Source organism: Anthonomus grandis, chromosome 10, assembly GCF_022605725.1.
Source record: "Anthonomus grandis grandis chromosome 10, icAntGran1.3, whole genome shotgun sequence".
NCBI lineage: Eukaryota > Metazoa > Arthropoda > Insecta > Coleoptera > Curculionidae > Anthonomus > Anthonomus grandis.
In genome coordinates, this window is record NC_065555.1 from 11,351,004 (window position 1) to 11,373,144 (window position 22,141).

Sequence of the window (22,141 nt, forward strand, 5' to 3'; positions counted from 1 at the left end):
AAGCCTGGCACATCCAAACAAGTCAGTGTTCTTGACTCAAACTTTGAAGAAATCGCTAGAAAGTGGTATGAAAATCTAGACGGTGATAGTGACATAGAACCCGAAGAAAATGAATACATTGAGAGCGAGCATGAATCAGCCAGCGAACAAGAGCTTAGTGATGATGACTCTAATTATGAACACTATAATGAAACTCAAAAGATGGATGTTTAATAAAAAACTAGACAGTGACCATTTATGTAACAGAAATGGAGAAAAAAGAAAAAGATACTTCTATGGGAAAAATAGATTCAAATGGAGTACAAATGAACTCACAAGAAATGTACGTACTTTAGCGCATAATATTGTACGTTTACCAACGGTACGTGTTGTTGTAGGTGATAACACTAATCCACAGGCATTTTTCAGTCAATTGTTTCCTGCCCAGATGTTTGAACTGATTTTAAAGTGGACAAACAAAAAATTAGCTTCCATGCGAACAAAATATAAACGGCAAAATAAACCAGAGCTTGTAGACATTGGCATAAGGGAATTAGAGGCGCTTTTGGGTTTATTGTTATATACTGCGATTTTCAAATCCAACGATGAAGACGTTAGAAGTATTTTTGCGACTGATGGTACAGGCAGGGATGTCTTCCGAGCAGTAATGTCTAAAGAGCGTTTTCTCATACTATTAACAGCTTTACGATTCGACGATTCAGATGACAGGGAAGAACGAAAGAAGGAAAATCCAGTAGCTGCTATAAGTGAATTATTTGACTTATTTATTCATTGAAAATGCCAGAAACTCCTATACGATAGGTGAGAATGCTTGCATAGATGAAATGTTGGTGGGATTACGAGGCAGATGTAGATTCAAGATGTACATTCCCTCTAAACCAGAAAAGTATGGCATAAAAATAATGGCACTAACAGATGCAAGAACCCAATATTTATACAACGCCTATATTTATGCAGGCAAAGATAGTGACGGTCGTGGATTGACGAATGAAGAGAAAAAACTTTGTAAACCAACTCAGTCAGTCATAAGGCTCGCCAAATGTTTGTACAATTATTCCAATAGGAATATAACTGCTGACAACTGGTTTTCATCTGTAGAACTTGCCGAACACCTATTTGCAAATAAATTGACATTTGTGGGGACCCTTAGAAAAAATAAAAAGGAGTTTCCTCCTGAACTTCTTCCTAGAAAAGATCGCAAGCAAGGTGATACGCTTTACGGATTTACAAAAAATATGACTATCGTTTCACATACTCCTAAAAAAAATAAAGCAGTTATAATTTTATCAACTATGCACCATTATGAAGCAACAGGAAAGACTGAAATAAATGCCTTTTATAACTGTACGAAAGGAGGAGTTGATGCCATGGATGAGAAATGTGCTAAATATACGTGTAGTCGCCGAACTCGACGATGGCCATTGGCAATTTTTTATAAAATTGTCGATATTTGCAGTGTAAACTCTTTTATAATGTATGCTTCCTTTCCTAATAATGATATGTCCCGTTTCACTTTCATTAAAACCTTAGCATCTCAGTTGATTCAGAATCATATGAGAGATCGATTAGAAAATTCATATGTTAACAGAGATATAAAAGGTCTAATTCGTCGAATTTTGAGTATGCCGGAGCGTCCAGTTCAGGAAGAACGTCTACAAACCAGGAAATACTGCTATATTTGTCCTTCCCGATTGAGAAGAAAGACTGCAGACACCTGTATAGTAAAAAGCCCATATACCTTCAGTGTTCACGTAAATGTTGCATAAACTGTTGTCATGGTCCAGAAGACGTCTAAAACATTAGCGTTACTGTTTCATTTGCAGATTTTTTTGTCCTTCATCTTTAGATTTTTTTTTATTATTTTTAGCTTTACTTTAGTTTCATGTTATCAATGTTTTCGATACAGTTAGGTTTAATCAACATATTCTATGAATAAGCACCCTTAAGTTGTATTATGTTTTGGAAATTGAAAATTTTATATCTTAACTTTTTTTGTTAGTTTTTTGTTAATAATATACAAATATGTATTTTTAATAAACGTGTGGTAAACGTATTTGATGTAATAATGTATAAATATGACATTCAGGCTTTTGTTATAGTTTTTATTTATATATATATTGACAGGAGTCTACGAGACTCCCTGTGAGTATTACTGTTCGAAAAACAAGTGTCCGTACTTAAGGGTTAAGTTTAAAAGCAGTTTTAAGTTTAACAGTAAATCAAATGTCTTTAGCACTTACTCAAGATTCTGTTTAATGTTTGTCATATTTAAAACTATATATGTAATGGAGTATGTTTAAAATCTTTTTATAATGATATGTTAACCGAGATACTTTTCATGTTTTTTTTTAATGTTTTTTTAATATAATTCGGATACCGACAATAAATATTTTATTAGCGATATATTTATATATTTAATTTTCGCTTCTTCTCTTAATTTAGATTATCATATCATCAGAGAATAAGGGAAATTTTGCCAGAATCCTTTACTGGATTTATCCCAGAAAGGCCAGAGCCAGAGTATAAGTACGCAAAAGAAGCAGAAGCTGGTGAGTAAAAAATATCTATTTTATACATAACAGTTGCTTCATATTATACATAAATAATTACATAATATTTTTTACGCTAAAAACCTACAAAAAGAGACTTAAATCATCATTAACTTTTTATACAAAATTATGTAAAAGGAGTATTTCTTCGATTTACTTGGTTTCGCACTCTTTAATTCGTTTCTCGCCGACGTTTGGATGTATTGTTTTTTTCTGTGTATTTTCATTTTTTAAATAACACTTCTCACTTTATGAGTCCTTGATTTTAATTTTTTTATTAGTGATGGTTTTGTTAATTTTCTCTTAGTTTTTTCGATTTTATTTAAAACTATGATGTACTAATAAATAAGTAAATTATGACAAGTGATACGTACATTATTATATGGGTCAGATGAATGAATTTAAAAAAGGACGTTTTTTTAGTTAAATTTGTTTTATAAATAATAGGTCACTCACAAATCAAAAAGATTTGTAGCAATTAGGATTAATATTTAATGGCGATTTAGGTTGATGAAGTAGTTTTATTTGGCTTCTTTTTCACTGGTCTTTTTGATCTTGCCACATAGCTCCTTCGTCTGGTATATTTTGGTTTTTTGCTGGATTTTTCATTTTTATTCGTTAAACTTTTTGCCGTGGTGGTGGTTAACGTATTTTCGAGATATTCAACACTTTTTGCCTGTCCCAGTAATCGTAATGCATAATTATCGAAATTACCGTCACTTAGATTTTTCGTTTTCATGGTGTTAGGGTCGGTTTCTGCAGAATATTCAGTTGTCATTTCTTCAAAACTTTTATTCGTTACACCCTTTTTTACTTTTTCTTTGTTCACCTCATAGGAAATTGATGTTAAAAAGCTTTGACTAGTAACTGGCATGATGTTTTCAACTGTACTTTTCTTAAAAGTACGATTAACTCTAGGTTTTCTGGTATTAAAAATTTGTCTGGCTCTTATTTTTTCAGCTACTGAATTTTTAGAAAATTGAGTAGGGACAGTTGTTGAAGGTTCTGTTGTAGCAGCAGTAGTAGTACTAGAAGCTTCAAAATAATCAGAATACACCACTTTGGATAGGGTTGCAACGGTTGTAATCGGTAAATTTCTTACAACTTTTAATTTCTCACCATTACGATCAAATAATGCCGTTTCTACATCTGACTTAGTGTATTTCTTTGTAGTTCTAGGCACTTGTGCGTGTGTACTCCTTGTCGGTCCGAATATATCATCTTCATTATAATCTTTTAAAGTTTTTCTATACAAGGGATAGTTATAATTGTTTCCAACCCCTTCTTCAACTAAAAAGTTGCTTGGCTTAGTACTACTGACCTTCAATGACTGAGTTGTCTTGGGCCTTTTAGAAAATATGCTGGTGGCACCAAAAAGTTCAAACTGTGGACTAATAGGCGTTGTCTTAATTGTCACTTTTCCGTCAGCACTTATATTAGTTATAATTCGTCTTGGAGTAGACTCAGCTTTTGTCGGTTGAGTTGTGAGTTGTGAGGTGAGAACCGGTATAGCAGTATCTTCAGTCATAGTTGCCTTAGTGTCTGAACTATCGTCTGAAGCCACATACACTGTTTGTGTTGTCTTAGGCGAAGATTGCATACTTGTTGTGAACCCATAGGTGATTTCAGAAGTAGGAATTTCTGATGCTTGACTGTTAAAAGCAGCAGTTAAGGTGGAAGGTTCATAGGTGCTTTTGTGCACTTCAGAAGTGGGTGTTTCGGATGTTTGAGTGTTAACTGAAGCAATGAATGTGGACGGGATATAGGTGTTTTTGTTTTCTTCAGAAGTGGGTATTTCTGCGGTTGGACTGTTAATTGAAGAAGTAACTGTGGAAGGTATGTAAGTGCTTTTGGCCACTTCCGATGTAGGTATTTTCGAGGCTTGACTACTAAATGAAGAAGTGAATGTGGGTGATATAGAAGTTAGTTTTGCTATTTCAGAAGTAGGTATTTCTGATGTTTGTGTGTTAAATTGGGGTGTTATTGTGAAAGGGACTTTTGTTTCTATAGGAGTAATTGCTTTTTCTGTTGTCGTTGTTTGAAATACCGCGATAGCGTCTGTTTGCGTAGATGGATAACTGTTAAGATTGTCTTCTGAACTCTCTTCGAGTACTGTTATCGGCCGAGTAAAATGTTTAGGAGGTGGTTTTGGCGTATGTACGGTTGAAGGTTCAAAGAGAGTGGTCGGTATTCCAGAAGTTGGCTTACTTGACGTAAAACTTGCTTTTGGCGAGGAAGTTATTTTCACAGAAGTTGTCATCTGAATTACATTTCCCGGCCTAGTCTTAATATTATTTTCAGGAGTAAAATGTTGCCTAGTTGTTTCTTTGGTTTCTGAATAAAAAGGTGTAGTGTGAAAAGTGCTTGTTAATCGGGTATTTGCTGGTTTTGTACTGGATTCCTCTTCGGCTGCAAAAAAATGATAAGTGGTTTTAACTGGCAATGTGGTGTTAACATTTTCCGGTTTTTTATATAAAATCCCTTTATCGGTGGTGGGTACCACATATGCCGTTGTGTATTGTGGAGCAAATTTACTTGTTGGTACATCTGAATACTGAGGTCTCACAAATGCACTTTCACTAGTTTTAGGGTAAGTAACACTTGATGCAAATACATTGGTGGTAGGTAAGGATGGCCTAGTTACTATGGGATGTGTCATGTACATAGTTGTGTATTTGTCCTGATTCTCGGGCGGTCTAAAAATTGGATGTTTCGCTAAAGTCGTTTGTTTCGTGGGGACTGAGGATGTCTCCGGAAACCTAATTGAAACGTAGCCTGGGGTGTTTGGTGGAGTTATAGGTTCAGTTATTGGAAACACTTGCCCCGTTGGGAGTTGAACCAGTGGAGTTTGCGCTACAGCGGTTGGGATATTAGTTGACTGTGGCAAAAACCTGAAAAGTATTTGTTTTAAGGAAAATATCTGGAGCTTGGATCAATTAACTATAAAATTGGTTATCGAAATACATACCTATGTGGAATGAGTGATGTTTTCTTATGCAAGGCTTCCAAAAGGTCTTGATACAGCTTTCTTGGGTCCTCTTCAGCATATTGTTTGGTTGGTGTAGTGCTTGCAAGTGTAGAGTCAGCTGAGGTTACTGCTTGAAATCTGCAATTAATGCAAGAGACTCAATTAATGTTTTTCCCAATTAATATTTATATATAGCTCAAATTGCTGCTCTTTGTTTATTGTTCAAAAATTTAATTTTATTTCTTATAGCAATTGTAAAAAGCAGATTCCAAGAGGACAGAGGACATTAGGATCTGAGACATTAGGACATAAGTGAACACTTTTCTTTACGTTTTATTGCTTAGACTTTTTACTTTAAGACGTTGAAACCATTTTAAACAAAAATTTAAAGAAATCATTTTTTATTTTTATTTTATCAGATCTGAGCCGATATGAATTTCACGCATTTCCTCTTGCCTCTATAGTACAAATTAGGTACCGAAGCATCCCATGTTTTAGCTCGCGCCTCGATTTATTCATATGCTGTTTATTATTTTATTCATTACTCGCTTATATTGATTGCGTTTAAGTGTATAATTAATTAAACAGTTTTATACCATCACACGAATTACAGTAATGGGGGTTACTCAATTTAAATAAAAAATGATAGTAAAAATCCATGCGGTCTGTCTGCGACTGCTTTTCCCAGACCAGAATACACATCATTCATTTGGTTCATCTGAGACCAATTTCTCGAGGTCAAATTAATTCGCGTTTTTGTGTGATAGAGACTTAGAGCAATTTATGGTTTTATTGGCTTGTTTTCTCTTACCTTGGAGTTTCTGGTGTTAAAATCGCACCGGGAAAATTGTGAAGTATAAACTTTCTTCCATCTGGCGATTGAGCCACAAATACTCCATGTTTGAAATGATCGAAATGGGGTTCATTAAATTGGTTTTGATGAGTTTCGGAATTTTTTAAGATGAATACGTGTCCTGGTATATCATAATTAAATGCTCCTGGAAATAATTAGTTAAATGTATGTCACAGAACTAGTTTAGTTATATCAGTTTTACAAAAACATACCTTCTCTTGTTAAATACATTTCTTTGGGATAATTCCAGCCAATGGGTGCAATTTTATACTCTAATTCCATCTTGGCATAGCCGTCTTCTATTGATCGATGTCGAATACGTTTTATCAACCACAACGCTAGAAGTTGGTTGTCATTTCTTGCGTGCCATATCTAAGAAGTAAAACGGCTATATTATTTCTTAATGCAAATTATTTACATACCTGACAGTGGTTAAATATGCATTGTTCCTTCAACCTTTGTGGCTCTATACTGTGACACCCATCACAGTCATTTTGGTATGGATCTTGTACAAATATGTATCCGGCGTAATTAGCGTACAACTGACCTCTGGCTAGTAGAGCTATATCTCCAAATGGCGAAGGTTTTTCTGGTTTACCTTTAGCATAAAATGATGGTTTTAAAAATATGCTTGCATCATTACATCATACGTAAGTACTAAGTAATAATATATTTAATTGGTTTCAATTTAATAAATTAACATTGAACCAAAGCAAAACAAAATACATTCCCTTTAAATCGTACTCCGATGGCTTATGGCAAATGGATCGTATAACATCCAAAATAAGATATTTGATATCACGCTTTTCTTTTTTGAAATCTTTTTTGACTCTTGCACAACTTAAATTCCTATAAATAAATGAAAAATAGATTACAACCAATATACTAGGTTTAGCATACTAGGTTTAAGAAAAATTGTATGGTAGTTCCGTTAACAAAAAAAGAAATAGGGCACAAATCCGAAAACTATTTGGCGCCAAGATTCTTTAATTCCTTGCCTAATGACTTAAAAGATGTTGTTTATGAGAAAACATTCCGATATAAATTAAATAATAAGACTAGGCTTATTTAGGTAATAGGAAAAATTGTTTTGTGTAAAGGAATCGATTAGTGACCTAATTCTGATTGTTTCGTGACCCTGGAATTGACTTTATATCTCTAAATAGACTCTTATAACTGTATATGACTACCAAAAATCTGGATTTTTCTTTTTCTCGATCTTTAAATTTCTTGTTTTTTTTTTTAATACTGCCGATGTTTCAGCCTATATTAGGCCATCCTCAGGAGGCTACAATGGATGTAATTGGTGCTTGTTTGAATTATAAAACAATTAGTTGTTTTTCCCTGAACAACAAGCTACATTAATAACGCAACTGGACTACATAAACAGATATAACACACTTATTAAAAAGATTAATTTTTTTTTAAATCGTTCTTAGCAAAATCTTTGACTTCTGACCAAATTTTTCCCGTTACAAGAACTACAGTGTCATCTGCAAAGTCACATATGTTGGTATTTAGATTTAGTGTTATGACGCCGTTTATGTATATAATAGCACAGGTCCCAAAATGGTTCCCTGTGGAACTCCGTACTCAACCAACATATCTTCAACTTCTAGAGTTTCCATCAATAACAACTCTTTGCAGCCTATTTGACAGGTTCATTTTAAGCATTTGCTTGCATGCTTTATTGTCATTTAAAGCCTTATAGACTGGTCAAATAAACTGTCGCATCTTCAATGGATAATTTTTCGCGAAAACCAAATTGATTTTTTGGAAGTAGTTTGTGAAAACTTGAAAAAGAAACTATTCTTCTTTTTATTATTTTTTCAACTGTCCTTGTGCGGCTGGATATCAAAGTTATGAGTCTATAATTTGATAATAATTTGGAATTTCCGATTTCAAACAGTGGCTTTATACCGATTTTAAATTGACTAGGAAATATGGCTTGTTTAAAAATTTCATTTATTAAATGCGACAGCGGTATCTTTATGTATTCAGATATGAGTTTCAAAGTTTTTGCTGATATGTTGTCATAACCAGTTGCTTTAGTTAATTTTAAGTTATTAATGATCAGAATCAGATACAGACTCTGGAGGAGGGGAATTTTGTGTGCCATTTTTTTTACTAAAGATGAATAGTATGTATTACATTGCGATGCAGTATTTTTTTGTCAGTAATTGTTAGGCCACTATTATTTATTATTTGATCTATTTTGCCTTTTTTTACTATTATTAAAAAATTTACTCATTGTGTCCCATATTCCCTTATTATTCTCCTTTTGTTCTTTTATTTGCTTTTGGTAGTATCTTTTTTGCTAATAGATATGATATTGAAAAGTTAGTAGGGGAAGTCTTTTCTCCACAAATAAAATGCTAATCCTCTAATTTCAGGAGTGATGGATCTCGGCAAGTGTTCTTGCCATCATCAGACTCTAAAATATATTTCAAACAGTTCAAAAACATATACGAACATTTTTTTTCCTTGACAGGTGACATAAAAAATACAGATAAAATTATGAAATTGTAAAATACTTACTGGGTTACTTAACACATACACAAATTCTAAACAATAACAAACAATACTTGAATAGTACATTGCACGATATCTAGTGAACAGTTAAAATTATAATAAAATTGAAAGTATATGAGATTAGCAGATTTCTACTGAGTACTGGGAGCGAGTGAGAGGGAACCATCGGACTGTAGTGTTATAGGGTGTGAATAAGTCAGATCAAATCAAATGGTGTTACTGTTAGGACCCAAGGAATTAAAGAAACTGTTGCTCTCAAATTGAGTTTGCTCATTAATACAAGTGTAAACCGGTGATTTTATGGCTTTATTTATTTCCAGGATTTCCAAAAGATCCAACCTTAACCCCTTTTGACAAACATGGAGCACCTCGGTATCCGCCCCAGGGTCGAGCCCATGTCCGGTCTCAATAATATGATTGGCGAAAGGAGAAGAGGTATTGGTTATAAATCGGTTTCTATTCTTTTCAATGAGTTTATTATGTTCTTTGACTTTCGTCTCGATTCTCCTTCCGCTTTGTCCGATGTAGCACACATTGCAGTCAGGATGAGAACATTTTAGTCTGTAAACACCAGATCTGTGTGTGACGGGAATTTTATCTTTGGTGTTGACTAGAGATTTAGATAAATTATTCGAAGTTCTGAAACAAACACGCAACCGCTCATCGGAGTCCCTCGACAAACTCTTGGCAACCTGATGGGATATGTTTCCAAAATATGATATGCTTCTGTATATGCCATCGGTTTTGTATAGATGTGGCTTATTTAAATGTTTGTAGAGATGTTTAAAATAAAGAGAATTTATAATCTTGTCAGGATAACCATTGTTCCGAGCAATTTGAAAAATTATATTGAGTTCCTTTCTAAAATGTTTTTGAGAAAGAGGGATATTAAAAAGACGGTGGAGAAGTGAGTTAAATGTGGAAAGCTTTTGATTAACTGGATGGTTTGAAAAAAAGGATATAACGTTATCCGTAGCAGTTGGTTTTCTATAAATTTCAAATTCGAGTTTTATGTTGTTTATTCTTTTAATTAAGAGGTCTAGCTAGGAAGGATTGATAGAGTTTAGAAATGCCTGAAATTTCAGTAAGTCCATTGACAAGAGGATTAGCATTTTATTTGTGGAGAAAAGACTTCTCTACTAACTTTTCAATATTATATTGACTCCACTTCAGAATGGACTTCTTCTTTAATAATAAATATGATGATTTTTGTTGAACTGTCAGTTTGCAGTTTAGTTTTGGTAAGTGTACTGTAGTATTTATAGCTTTATAGGATGTTTTCTTATGGACTTACATGGTTAACATCTGTAAGATTCTGTATTACATGTTAAATGCATGTAAAGGATTTTTTTAAGGATTCACAGTTGTGAACCATTTAAAAACAGTAACTTTTACATACAGGCAAAATTATTTTACAAATGATTTAATTAATTTTAAAGATCAGCATTTTTGGAATTTTACAGATAACCATTTTGATAGTCCTATTAAGAAGTATAAAACATATGTTCATAAGATAAAATAGACAAGTATAAACTTCACTGCAGAAGCTTTTTAACTGAATAAAGTTAAAAAATTACAAATTTAACAGCACATCATATTGATTTTTATAAGTACTATATCATCACAAAATTGTACATTCTTTATGCATTTAAAATTAAAATCTTACCTAAAAATGGTGCAGAAAAGATTCTTTTTCTTAAATGATGATCCGGTAACTGCTCTCTTAATAAAGCTTGAATTGTGGCTTCTCTCAGTCCATGCTTCCAGTCAAACTCCGGACTAGCTAATGGTACAATATGGCGATAGTTTCTACTTGAAGTAGTGTGCTGATCTTTTAATAATCTTGTTCTATGATTACTAGTTTGGATTGTGTATGTGCTAGAAATCTGATTAAATATGGGGATTACTTGCCAATTACTTGGTTCCTATTTTAAAATTTTTAAGGAATTAAAATTTGAGAAATCTAATTTAAAGTCTGCTTATTAGTAGTCTATCAAAGTGAGTCAAATGCTGAATTTTAGTTAATTATTATTTTTATTTTATTTATTTTTCTTCAACTTTATTGTTAAACTTACTAGAGTTTTTTGTAACTTTATATGTTGTTTCTATAGCAAATCCTGACGGAGATTCTGAATCAGGAATTCGTTAATCAATTCCTTCCATAATTTCTTCTAGAGATCCCTTTTTGGAATCCAAGCAGTGGTTTGTTATCAAACCAGTTTGGATTTTCTTATTATATGTAGAATTTTTTGAAAAACCCTATTTAATTTTTGTACTTTAGGTACTTCTTCAAAAAATCGTACACAGTAACGATTTAAAATTATTAAAAGAGCTTTTAATGAATACATTTGTGTAAAAATTGATATATTTTTTTTAAATTTGAAATTAAATCCATAGTTTAGTTATAGAGTCTAAAAATGTGACTTCAATCAATATATTTTTAGTAATGCGACGATATAAAAAAGCTGCTTTTGCACTATTTAATTTATATATATATATATATATATATATATATATATATATATATATATTATATATATATATATATATATATATATATATATATATATATATATTATAAATTGAAATAAAAAAATATATTTATTAAAATTTTTATTTTTGGTAATAGCAGCAGCAAAAGCAATAGAAAAAATTACCATCAAATTAACAGAGATTTAAAAATGTACCAAATTTTGAATTGAAAAGCAGTGAAATAAATCTTGGAACCTATAATATCTTAATTAAATCAATACTCACAAATAATAATAAAGTAATCCATATAATCATCATGTTATTACATTCACTAATTACCTCCGTAACACGAAATTACGTATTTAGAATATATTTTACGTCACTATACATTTCGCTCGCATTGTCTCTGTGTGAACTGAAGAAAAGTCGGCGCTCTTTTTGCATATATCATATTGAAAGTACGATATCCCACTGCTGCTACTCAAACCTACCAGTAGATGGGTGGTAATTGTGGAAAAATGTGAATACATGTTTTTTAGAAATGTGAACATATTAATATATGAAATAGTTAAAATGTTAAATCTACTAAATTACTAATAGTTCATTTCATAATATTTATTCACTAATTTTTTCTATTTACTTGGCATTTTATTTAGCGAAGTAGTATCGTCGATATCATTGTTCCATTAAAAACCAGTATATCGTTTAGAAGATTAATTAGGGATTTTTTGTCAGCTGACAAGTACCTCATTTGATATTCCTTTCTAAGGCTACAAAATAATAACTTTTTCCATAATATTTGTTATACTTGTAATTGGTTGCATAAAATTGTATTATGGACAGAGATAGTATGCACAAAAGTGGTCTTCCGTTCTACACCAGATCAATAATAATATTATTAATTAAGTTACAGTATATTCTCTAATAATAGGTGTATTAATTCTTTTCTGATAATGTTCTATAAATTTTATAATTGGGTTGCTTGCCTATAATCCTAATTTTGTCTTTTCTACTATTTAACTAATTTTTTTATTATTTACTTTGGCCTAGAACCATAAATTAAAAAAAAAGTTTTTTTGTGGTATTTCCTAAAAAAATAATTAAAAAATGCCCAATTCAAATTTATCAATATCAGGAGTGGGACTTTGATGGTATAACATTTGAATTCTGTGAACCATCGGCCTCTTTTGGAAAATATAAATTTCAAGGCAATGGTTGGTTTCTTTCTTTCTATCTTTTAAAACGACCTTACAAATTCATAGAGTAGTACAGTATTATTTTTTTTGTTATAAAGAGATTTTACTATGCAATCCAACATTATTTAGCATTTATTTTATGGTTCTTACCATTTTCACCATATTAATTTTAAGTAAGGTAGTAAAAAAAAAAGGTAGTGTAAAGTAAGTGATACAGGAGTCCTTGTTTTTGTTACAAACAAAAACTGTAAAAAAATCAAAGCTACTTTTAATAATTTTTTTAATCTTTATTTTACTAGTTTTTAATTTTTTTAGTTTATACCTGTGTTTTTACCTTTTCGGTAAAAAATACTAAATTTTGTTATGATTCGTGTTGACTAACTGGAAGAAGTATATTCATTTTTGCTCTGATTTTACGACCCAAGTGTCCTTAAGAAGCTAGAATTTTCCATTTTCTGAAAATATGAGTTGAATGATAATATAAAAAAAATTCTCTTATTCAACAGCTTCTTAAAGTATACTTAAGAAAGAAGTTTTCATTTTCTTACAGGCATCTTAACAGTTTTTCGTTGTTTTGGCTGCCTGGAATAACAAAGTAATTTTTTTTTATGACTCAACCACTTTCTCAGGAGGCCTAAAGAAATGGAAAGAAAAACATACAAACGTGCTAAAGTCGTATCATCAAATTAGTTGCCTAGTCGAGAAATTCGCAAATGGTTCTTAAGCAGCTAAAAGTTTCCTTTTTCTCAAAAAATTTTGAATTAAGAGTTATTCTTTGTTTTGACTACTTGGAAGAAGAAAGTTTTTTTTCCTTCACCACAAATGTCCAAAGCCAAATCATCTGAAATTTTTATTCTAATAGACCAATTTCCATATTTGGGAATTTATACTCAAAAATATGTTTTAGTCAAGTGTTAAAATAATGGTATTCATCCCTGTAAATCATAAATTAACCCTGTAAATTAGCGAATCTGATCTGGCAAAAGCTTCTTTGCTTGTTTGCCATCATTTATGTCCAGTTTTCTGGAGCATTATGTAGGATGATTGTATCCTTAGTTGTCCAGTAAGGTCTGTCACATGCATTTTGCGAGAAGTTTTTGGACTATTTCAGTAACATGATATTATCATCTGACCAAATTATCAATTTGTTAAAAACGGTATTTCATGAGCATCAGCATGTAATTTAATAGTGAAAAAATAATTTTCTTAGGACACACTCATGACAGGTAGTATCAAATGTTTTTAAAATATTCTTGATGAAATCAGGTACAAGCAATATTCACTACTATCGAGTATATCACATACAGGGTGGGCCAAATCAAAACGAAACAAGGCTGATTCTATATACTGTTGAAAAAAATGGATTAAGATTTTGCGCATATCATCAGCTTCGCAATTTTATCCCCCTTTTTCTAACCCTAAAATCTTAAATGGGGTTAAATGGGATATTTTAAAGGAATTCCCTTTTCATCTTTTTGTTTTTAAATTGTATGCAGCAATTTTTGAGAAAATAGGGAAAAAAAATAAAAAAAGATTTCTCTTTATTAAACAAGTTTATTGCTTCTTGAATAAATGTTAAAAACCGTTAATTTTTTTATTAAAGGAGTCTTTTGTACTTTATTTTAAAAATAAATTCGGCACACGACATGTAGGGGTGAGCTACATCCCTTAAATGAAAATGGGGTTAAACTTCATATGATACCTCAATTTATGATCATCATTTATGTTTTCAATAGCTCCAACCACAAAATAATGCAAATATAAATTTTGTTTATAATTTATTGCTTATAACAATAAATGCTCAAAGTGTTGACCTCCTGCATCCACTCCTTTACAATAGTAAAGATTTTGTTCAAAACGACGCCGGACATTATGAAGCATTTCTGGTGCAATGGCCTTACATTCATCAATGATGCGCTGGCGTAATTTATTCTTTGACTCTGGGTGAGTTTTATAAATTTTGGTTTTTAAATGACCCCATAAAAACATCTAAGGGAGTCAAGTCAGGTGATCGATCTATTGGTCCTCTTGGGCCGATCCATCTACCAGGATACGTCCGATTCAAATATTCTCGAACAGCAAAAGTGTAATGAGGAGGTACACTTGTTAAAATCTTAACACTTCGGCAATACAATTATTATTATTTTCTAACATTTTTGTCAATGCAGGATTGATTGCTATAATTGTGGATACAGTTCTCCATTAAGATTTCCTTGGATAACAAAAGGACTAATTAAACAATCGCCATAAATTCCAACACAGATCTTTAATTTCTCAGGATGTGGAGTGTGAACCTTGTTCATGGACGAGATGTGGATTTTCGTCAGACCAGTATCCACAATTGTGACGGTTAACAGTTCTAAACGAACACTCATCGAAAAAACATTTGTCAAATACTAAATTTGGATTATTTATTATTTGTTCGGTCATAATCTCGCAAAATTCTAAATGTGTCAAAATCATCTTTGTTCAATTATTGTGCAAGATGAATTTTGTAGGTGTATAATATTATGTATATATAATGGTGATAATATAATGTAGGGTCCATATTAACGTGGCCCAAAACAACAGTTTCAGTAGGTTCGTTTCCGACTATTAATCGATTTGGAGCTATTGGTTTTCCGTTTGCAACTGCTCCTGTATGCTTAAAGTTTGCCACCAGTTTAATTATGTATTCTCGGTGAATATGTTTATCTGGATTCATTTAATTACGTACATTTTACTCTTTCTGCAGTTTAATAAACGATTTTAGAATTAAATAAAATTTAGTCACAAACACTTTGAGATAGTAAATTGAAATAAAGTAAATGTAAATAGTCGCAGTCTACAGCAGGAAAAAAAATAATATCTATTAATTTTTTCTTCAAATGATAGTTATAAAGTAGAATAGAATTTGTTAGACTTCAAGTTATAGAATAGAATTTGCAATTTTAAACGATAAATCTAGGAAATTACATTGATATTGTAATGCTAATTGTAATAACATTCATTGCATCCTGGATAGATCTTCTCCCTCGAAATTGCAAATATTACCTATGATTTGTTAAATTTAACCAAAAGAACAACCGTAACCATTTTTGAAAAAGCCGATTTATCATCATCATACTCATTACTTATATTATTTATATTTCAAACTTAAGGAATGTTTATACCTAAAGAATTTGCTTAAAAAAATCATTAAACTTAGGCATTCATTTATCAATTGGCCTCTGCAATAGCGTAACTAATGTCCTGTTGCCTCACAATAATTCACATGCCTCCGTTCTGTTTCCTAACAGTGACTACCGCCCGCTCAACATCAAACAAACACTCGACTTATCTAGTTGAAAAATCTCCCATTCTTAAGAAACCTATATGCCTGTTTGCGTTTTATCTCACTCGATTCGATGTGCGACCATAATCTTCTATTGTTAATTTAAACAAACAAATATTAAATTTGCAATCTACTGTTTCAGTGAATAATGAGAATGACAACTATGTAATTACTACTCCGATTTTGAAATTTACTGATATTAATCCAAAGAAAAAAATGGTCATAACATTCATTAAAGTTGTATGCATTAAAAAATTAATTGTTATTATTTTTTACAAAGTAAGAGGGATATGTATAAATTATTATTAAAACTTAATGAAGTTGATCTATTAGTTGTATGATATATTTTCTATAAAAAGTAATTTAGGCTTAATATCTGGCAGCGAAAGTATTTTACAACGACGTCAAACACTAATTACAGATATTTTCTTTAAAGGATTTAATTCAACTTAAATCAAAGTTATCATTTAACAGGTAGTGGCTAATTGCATCGTAAAATTTTAAATACCCATACTGAAATTAAAAAAAAATATACGATCAATTACCCTAGGAAATTATAAAGAGGATAACAATCAACCTATCAGCCTATGTCGTCACTTTCTAAGATATTTTCGCATTTTTTCACGGTATTGGATTTTGAAAGTACAAGTAAATGGTTTCAATGCACCCATAATAATTCTACCATTGTTTGATTCTTCGGTATTATACGCTTTATAATATACGCATTGTTTTGTAGTTACATATTACTCTAAATTACGTTTTCTATATTTACAATATGGAAAATAAATGACATTACTTAACTATAATGCACTAGTTTGTTCAGTCTACTGTATTGGTTATTATTCTCTTGGTTAAAAGGGACATTTTTAAGATTTTGGATGCATTCCAGATATTTGGTTCGAAGTGAAGAAAGAAAATACTGAACAACCATGTGGTGCATTTCATTGGTAGTTAAATCTTCTACCTTAAACATTTAAAAATTCAAAATAGGAACAAGGATACTACTGCGCTATCATACCCTTTTGATTTCCACATATGTGTCTTTAAAAAAAAATAGAAGGTATAACTTATAAAGCCTTTTAGTAGATTATTTATTGTAATTCTGCATCATTTTATATGAATTAATGCTCTATAATATTGAGAGAATCAAAAAAGATCCATTTTATTCAATATAGATGACATCCATCTAAACCTTCTTTTCCAAACCATACAACAGACAAGAACAAGTACATGAATTAACAACTTGGTTTATTCACTGCATAATAATTCCTTATTTATTGTAGACATAAAATTTATTATAGATAATACTGCCTAGGAGTTTGGGAATGGTTGAGTGTGCACACAAACTTCTTTAATTTTCAACTTTCTTACTACACTTTGAAAGAAATGCAGTAGAAAAACTAAATATAAATGAAGGCCTAATGAATACAATAAAATATTATTTAAAAAAAATGTATTTCAGACAAGTGTTAATACACAGGGAGCTTTTTCCACGGCTGTTCTGAGAGCCTATTTTTAAAGTTACAATATTTTCTTTGCATATAAACATATTTTCTAAAATCCCTAAATGTACTAAAAATTTGTTATAACAATTTGTGTTTTTATTCTGTCTCTTTATTCTTTCTTTAGAATTAACTTTGCATTAACAATATAAAATTCCAACCCTACATACTTACCAGTACACTAGACAGGAATATTATTTTTTGGAGATTTAAATATATATACAATAATATTAATTCAAATAAATAACCATTTCTAGAAATATTTTCCTTAAAATAATATTACATAAAATCCGCTGAGATGGTAATCATGAAACGTATAAAAAAATACTAATCAGACCCAAATTAGCATTTAAAAACTCATCAAGAGTCGTGACATTGACTTACTTTTTTAACGATGATTTTAATATTCATAATTGTGCAAAAAAAACTAAGGCAATCTCCTGTTGGGCTTAGGTTACCATGTAATGTTTGTCTTTATTCTAACATTTACTTAAGAATATTTTATTTTTGGTTTAATATTAGCTCCAGTACTGACAACTATACTAGGGATTATTTTTGAAACGGAGCTTAAGTAATATAAAATTAGAGAAGATTAGCGAAACAACCAATCTATCATTATTTTGTTAGGATTTTTTGAACAAACTATACCATTTAAAAAAATAATTAACACAACGATTCAAACAATGGTCTTTTGTTATATAATATTTACTGAAACATTTAATATTTATGCATTTTAACAAGAAGCATTATTCCGTCAATTATTTTTTAATTATTTTACAAATAATAAATAGGGCCTTTGTTTAATTGCTCGGATTGTTAAGAAACTTAAAAATTAACACTTTACTAAATATTATATAAGGAAGCCATATAATATTTATAATACAATAAACTGGTATTTATATTTAGAGCACAATATTTATTATTTACAGGCTTGTATTATTTAATTTAAGTGCAGTTATGTAAGACTATATTTATAGTTGAACGAACGTAAAACGTATAATCATTTTGTTAGTGGTTTTTAACTTTTACAGTTTTACTTCTGACTTATAATCGTTGTATCATCAATTCGGGAATACAGAAATAAAAATCGTATGAGTGTGTCTTAGTATAATTTCTTTAGTTTGGTAATCACGAGCAGCCCTTTTATTTTAGTCAGTCTTTTATTCATTTAATAGTTGGACTACGAACCTTTTCACATTGAATTTCACGCAATATGGTCATATGGTATATTTGATGACCGAATTTACATTTTCCTTCTTTTTAGTGGTATTACCTGGTACTTCGGCTGCTCATCAATTGGTGGTTACCATCAGACAGAAGTGTTCACCCGAAGAAGTTTTGGCTGTTCTTAAAGATTTGCCCAATCCACGATCCGACGAAGAGGGAGACGGGCGATTTAATCCATTAAAAATTGACGTGTTTGTGCAAACACTACTTAATCTAGGGTCTAAGAGTTTTTCGCATAGCTTTGCTGCAATTTCGAAGTTCCATTACGTGTTTAAGGTAAATAAATACTGTTTTTAAATGATTAAATAATAGTAAAATAATTTTTTTTGTTTAGATTCTGGCCGACTCCGAAGAAGCCCAAATATGTATATTACGAAATATGTTTGAGCTCTGGCATAACCATCAACAAATGATGGTAGTTCTTGTAGACAAGATGTTAAAGACACAAATAGTCGAATGTTCAGCTGTAGCAAATTGGATATTTTCCAAGGAGATGACTTCCGAATTTACCAAAAATTATTTGTGGGAAATTTTACATTTAACTATTAAAAAGGTATGCGATCGTTAGTATACTGGATGACCTAATATAAACCTCTTAAATTTAATTAGATGAACAGGCATGTGACTAAACTCAGTGGAGAGCTGGTGGACGCAAGAGAAAAACTAGCTAGAGCTGAAGATTCTAGCGATAGCGAAAGTGACGAAGAGAAGAAGAAACAAGACGACGCGGAGAAACCCTCGGAAGAAATGGTAAGTTCGATTTTACCACTGACCAAACTTGAAAATTACTATTTTGCAGCCCTTAAATTATTTTTAATTTGAGGAAATGGGATTTATGATAATATGGCTTTAAAAGCTTTTCTGGTGTGATTATTGTTAAGTTCTTTTAAATTTGTTCCTTTGTTTCACATCGATAAATTATATCCGAAATATTTAAATAAATACATGCCTATAGCTTCAGTTATTAAGTATAAAAATATGTATGTCATCGAAACTTATAACCGTGTGCAGACCCATATTTATTCTGTCCTTTAAAATTTTCTTCGAATGTTGGATGTTTAATTCTCCATGATTGACCCTAAAGGTGAAAAATTCTTCAATCTTCTATAAATATGACACAAAAAAAATATGATGCAAGTATAAGTGAATGATGCTTTTTTAAATTAGAATCGTATCTTGTATTCAATATCTCCCATCAGTATCAATATATTTCTTCTTTCGTACAAAATATCCGCCCATCTCTAATATTAGTATATAGCGCCTATTTAGATTAGCATTATAGCGTTTATTGTATTATACAGTCGTGGTTTATTTCAATATTTTTGTAAAGTTCGCTACATCAAAGGATTAAGCATATGGATATGCATATGCTTAGAAGGTCATGAGGTTGCCCTTGAGATCATTTTATACTTATAATTTTATGCTTAATATGCCTGATTTATTTAATAACATTTAATTGTATTATATGATATAGTTTTATTAACTTTTTAGATCAGACCTGATGATGCACAAAACGATAAACGTATTTGCGATATTGTTGTCTCTTTTTTCCACTATATAATGGCTAAGGAGTTATATATCATTCTATAGTTATCATTATATACTCAGTCCCACGAATGATTGCGATCGCTATAAAATTATGTTCTTCATTTAAAAAGAGCGCGTCTATGGTGACTAAGTGATTAAGCGTTTGGGTAAAGATTGAAAAGCGGTGGAAACTTACAAAATCGATTTTTAAACCATATTTTAGACTTATTCTCCATCTCAATCCCCCGGATGATTGACGATCACTATAAAATTAGTTTCTTGGTCGCTAGAAACTTGAATGAAGAGTGAAATATGGTGGAAACTCAAAAAACGACTTTTAAACATATATTTTTTAATAGATACTATTCTATAAAAAATGTTAATTTTCTCTTATGTGGTTATTATACCGTGTGTTAAAAAAGTCCCGAACCCCCTTAATAATTCGTGAACTTCCTCATAACAGTAGTAGAGACTAAAGTTACCTTTTTTTTAAATTTGGTTTATTTTTTCATGCATTTTCCGATTCTACACAAAATTTTAACACAACTTCATGTAACATATGCATTACCTTACTCCACTATCTTAAAAGATAGGATAATTTAAAAAAGTACTTTATCAATAAAAATGTTATTACCTATTGATGTAATTTCATTATTTTTTTGCTTATTTATGACATCTGTACGTTTCAGATTACTTATAATTATTGGCTTATAATACTTGAATTAATTAAGAAATTACTTTTAATTATATTTTAATGAGTATGTCCCTTTCTGAGAAAGAAAGAATCACACTTATGATTCGAGGATTCGAGATCGAGCGATCTTACCAATAAACCCAACCTTTTCAATATGTACAATATTTCAAGACCGCACACCAATTTCGAAATCTACAGTGATAAGAACAATTAAGAGATTTGAACATACTGGAAGTTGCTTAACGAACAGCGAGGCCAAAAACCATAAGCAATGAAGAAAAAAGTCGAAAAATACTACAACATTTTCTTGAAGACCCAAATTTATCATTACGCCAAGTTGGCAACTAGTCAGACGCTTGTTTTATATCGGTTCAAAATGTCCTTAAACGCAATAAATTTCATCCTTATAAAATCACCTTAGTACAGGAATTATTTGCAGGTGATTTTAACCGCCGCTTAAAAATGTGAAGAAAGTCGATTTTTTGTAGGAGTAACTTTGTTTTTTCTGATGAATAGACATAATTGCAGTTATTGGTCAGATGCGTTAAACACGTACCCAGTTTTTTAAAAAGGTAAAGGTTTGGGTAGGTATATTTGGTAATAAATAATATGTCCATTTTTTATTGCGGATAATTTAAATGCCACTAGATATCTGGATTTGCTGGAAAATTAGATAGTACCAGAAATAAGAAGGCATGCTAATGCTAATTCTCCATCAGATCATCAAACCATGATCTTGTTGAAACAACAAACAACAAGATGGCGTCTCTCCTCATTTTGGAGTTAATGTAAGAAGATTCTCAGATACAACTTTTCCAAATCGTTGGATTGGCAGGAAAGGTGAAATCGAATGGCCAGCAAGAAGCCCCGATCTTACATTCCTAGACTATTTCCTCGGGGGGCATTGTACAAACCGTTCAAGACGGACATTTTCTACATTTCTTCTTCTTCTTCCTCAAATAAATGGACTCGCTTCGTATTTCGACGGCCGCCCAATATTGTTGTTTATGGACCTACAGTTTAACGTGGGTTCCGAACCACAATGTTTTGTTTTTATAAGACAAATACAAACAACCATGCCCATGCCGGGATTCGAACCCGAGACCACACGATTGCATCGTGAGCGCTTTGCCCATGGTGCTACCGGGGTTGGCTTTCAATATTTCATTAAATTATTTTCCTTATTCTTTAAATATTCTTTATTGTATCGCTTCTTTCTTTATGGGTTCGTATTTGCACGTTTTATTTATTATAAATTTTATATAATAATAAATTTTAGAGTCGATACAGACATATTATTTGAAAAAA

General features: G+C 31.2%; 2 protein-coding genes across 2 annotated transcripts in view; one reads left to right on the forward strand and one right to left on the reverse strand.

Moving 5' to 3' along the window:
* The window catches only part of LOC126741269 (nuclear cap-binding protein subunit 1), a 32,265-nt gene that overhangs the window by 7,181 nt on the left and 2,943 nt on the right, over window positions 1–22,141 (forward strand). Inside the window, exons 8-11 of the mRNA XM_050447649.1 lie at window positions 2,443–2,549; window positions 18,650–18,888; window positions 18,947–19,165; window positions 19,222–19,362. Coding sequence (XP_050303606.1) covers window positions 2,443–2,549; window positions 18,650–18,888; window positions 18,947–19,165; window positions 19,222–19,362 — 706 coding nt within the window. The remainder of the gene's footprint in view (window positions 1–2,442; window positions 2,550–18,649; window positions 18,889–18,946; window positions 19,166–19,221; window positions 19,363–22,141) is intronic.
* On the reverse strand, window positions 2,548–11,780 carry LOC126741268 (mucin-3A-like). Its single transcript, XM_050447648.1, has 7 exons — window positions 11,660–11,780; window positions 10,569–10,788; window positions 6,793–6,968; window positions 6,583–6,742; window positions 6,329–6,515; window positions 5,518–5,655; window positions 2,548–5,440 (listed from the first exon to the last, which is right to left on the reverse strand). The coding sequence occupies exons 1-7, from the start codon at window positions 11,690–11,692 to the stop codon at window positions 3,052–3,054; spliced, it is 3,303 nt and encodes a 1,100-aa protein (XP_050303605.1). The 5' UTR covers window positions 11,693–11,780; the 3' UTR covers window positions 2,548–3,051.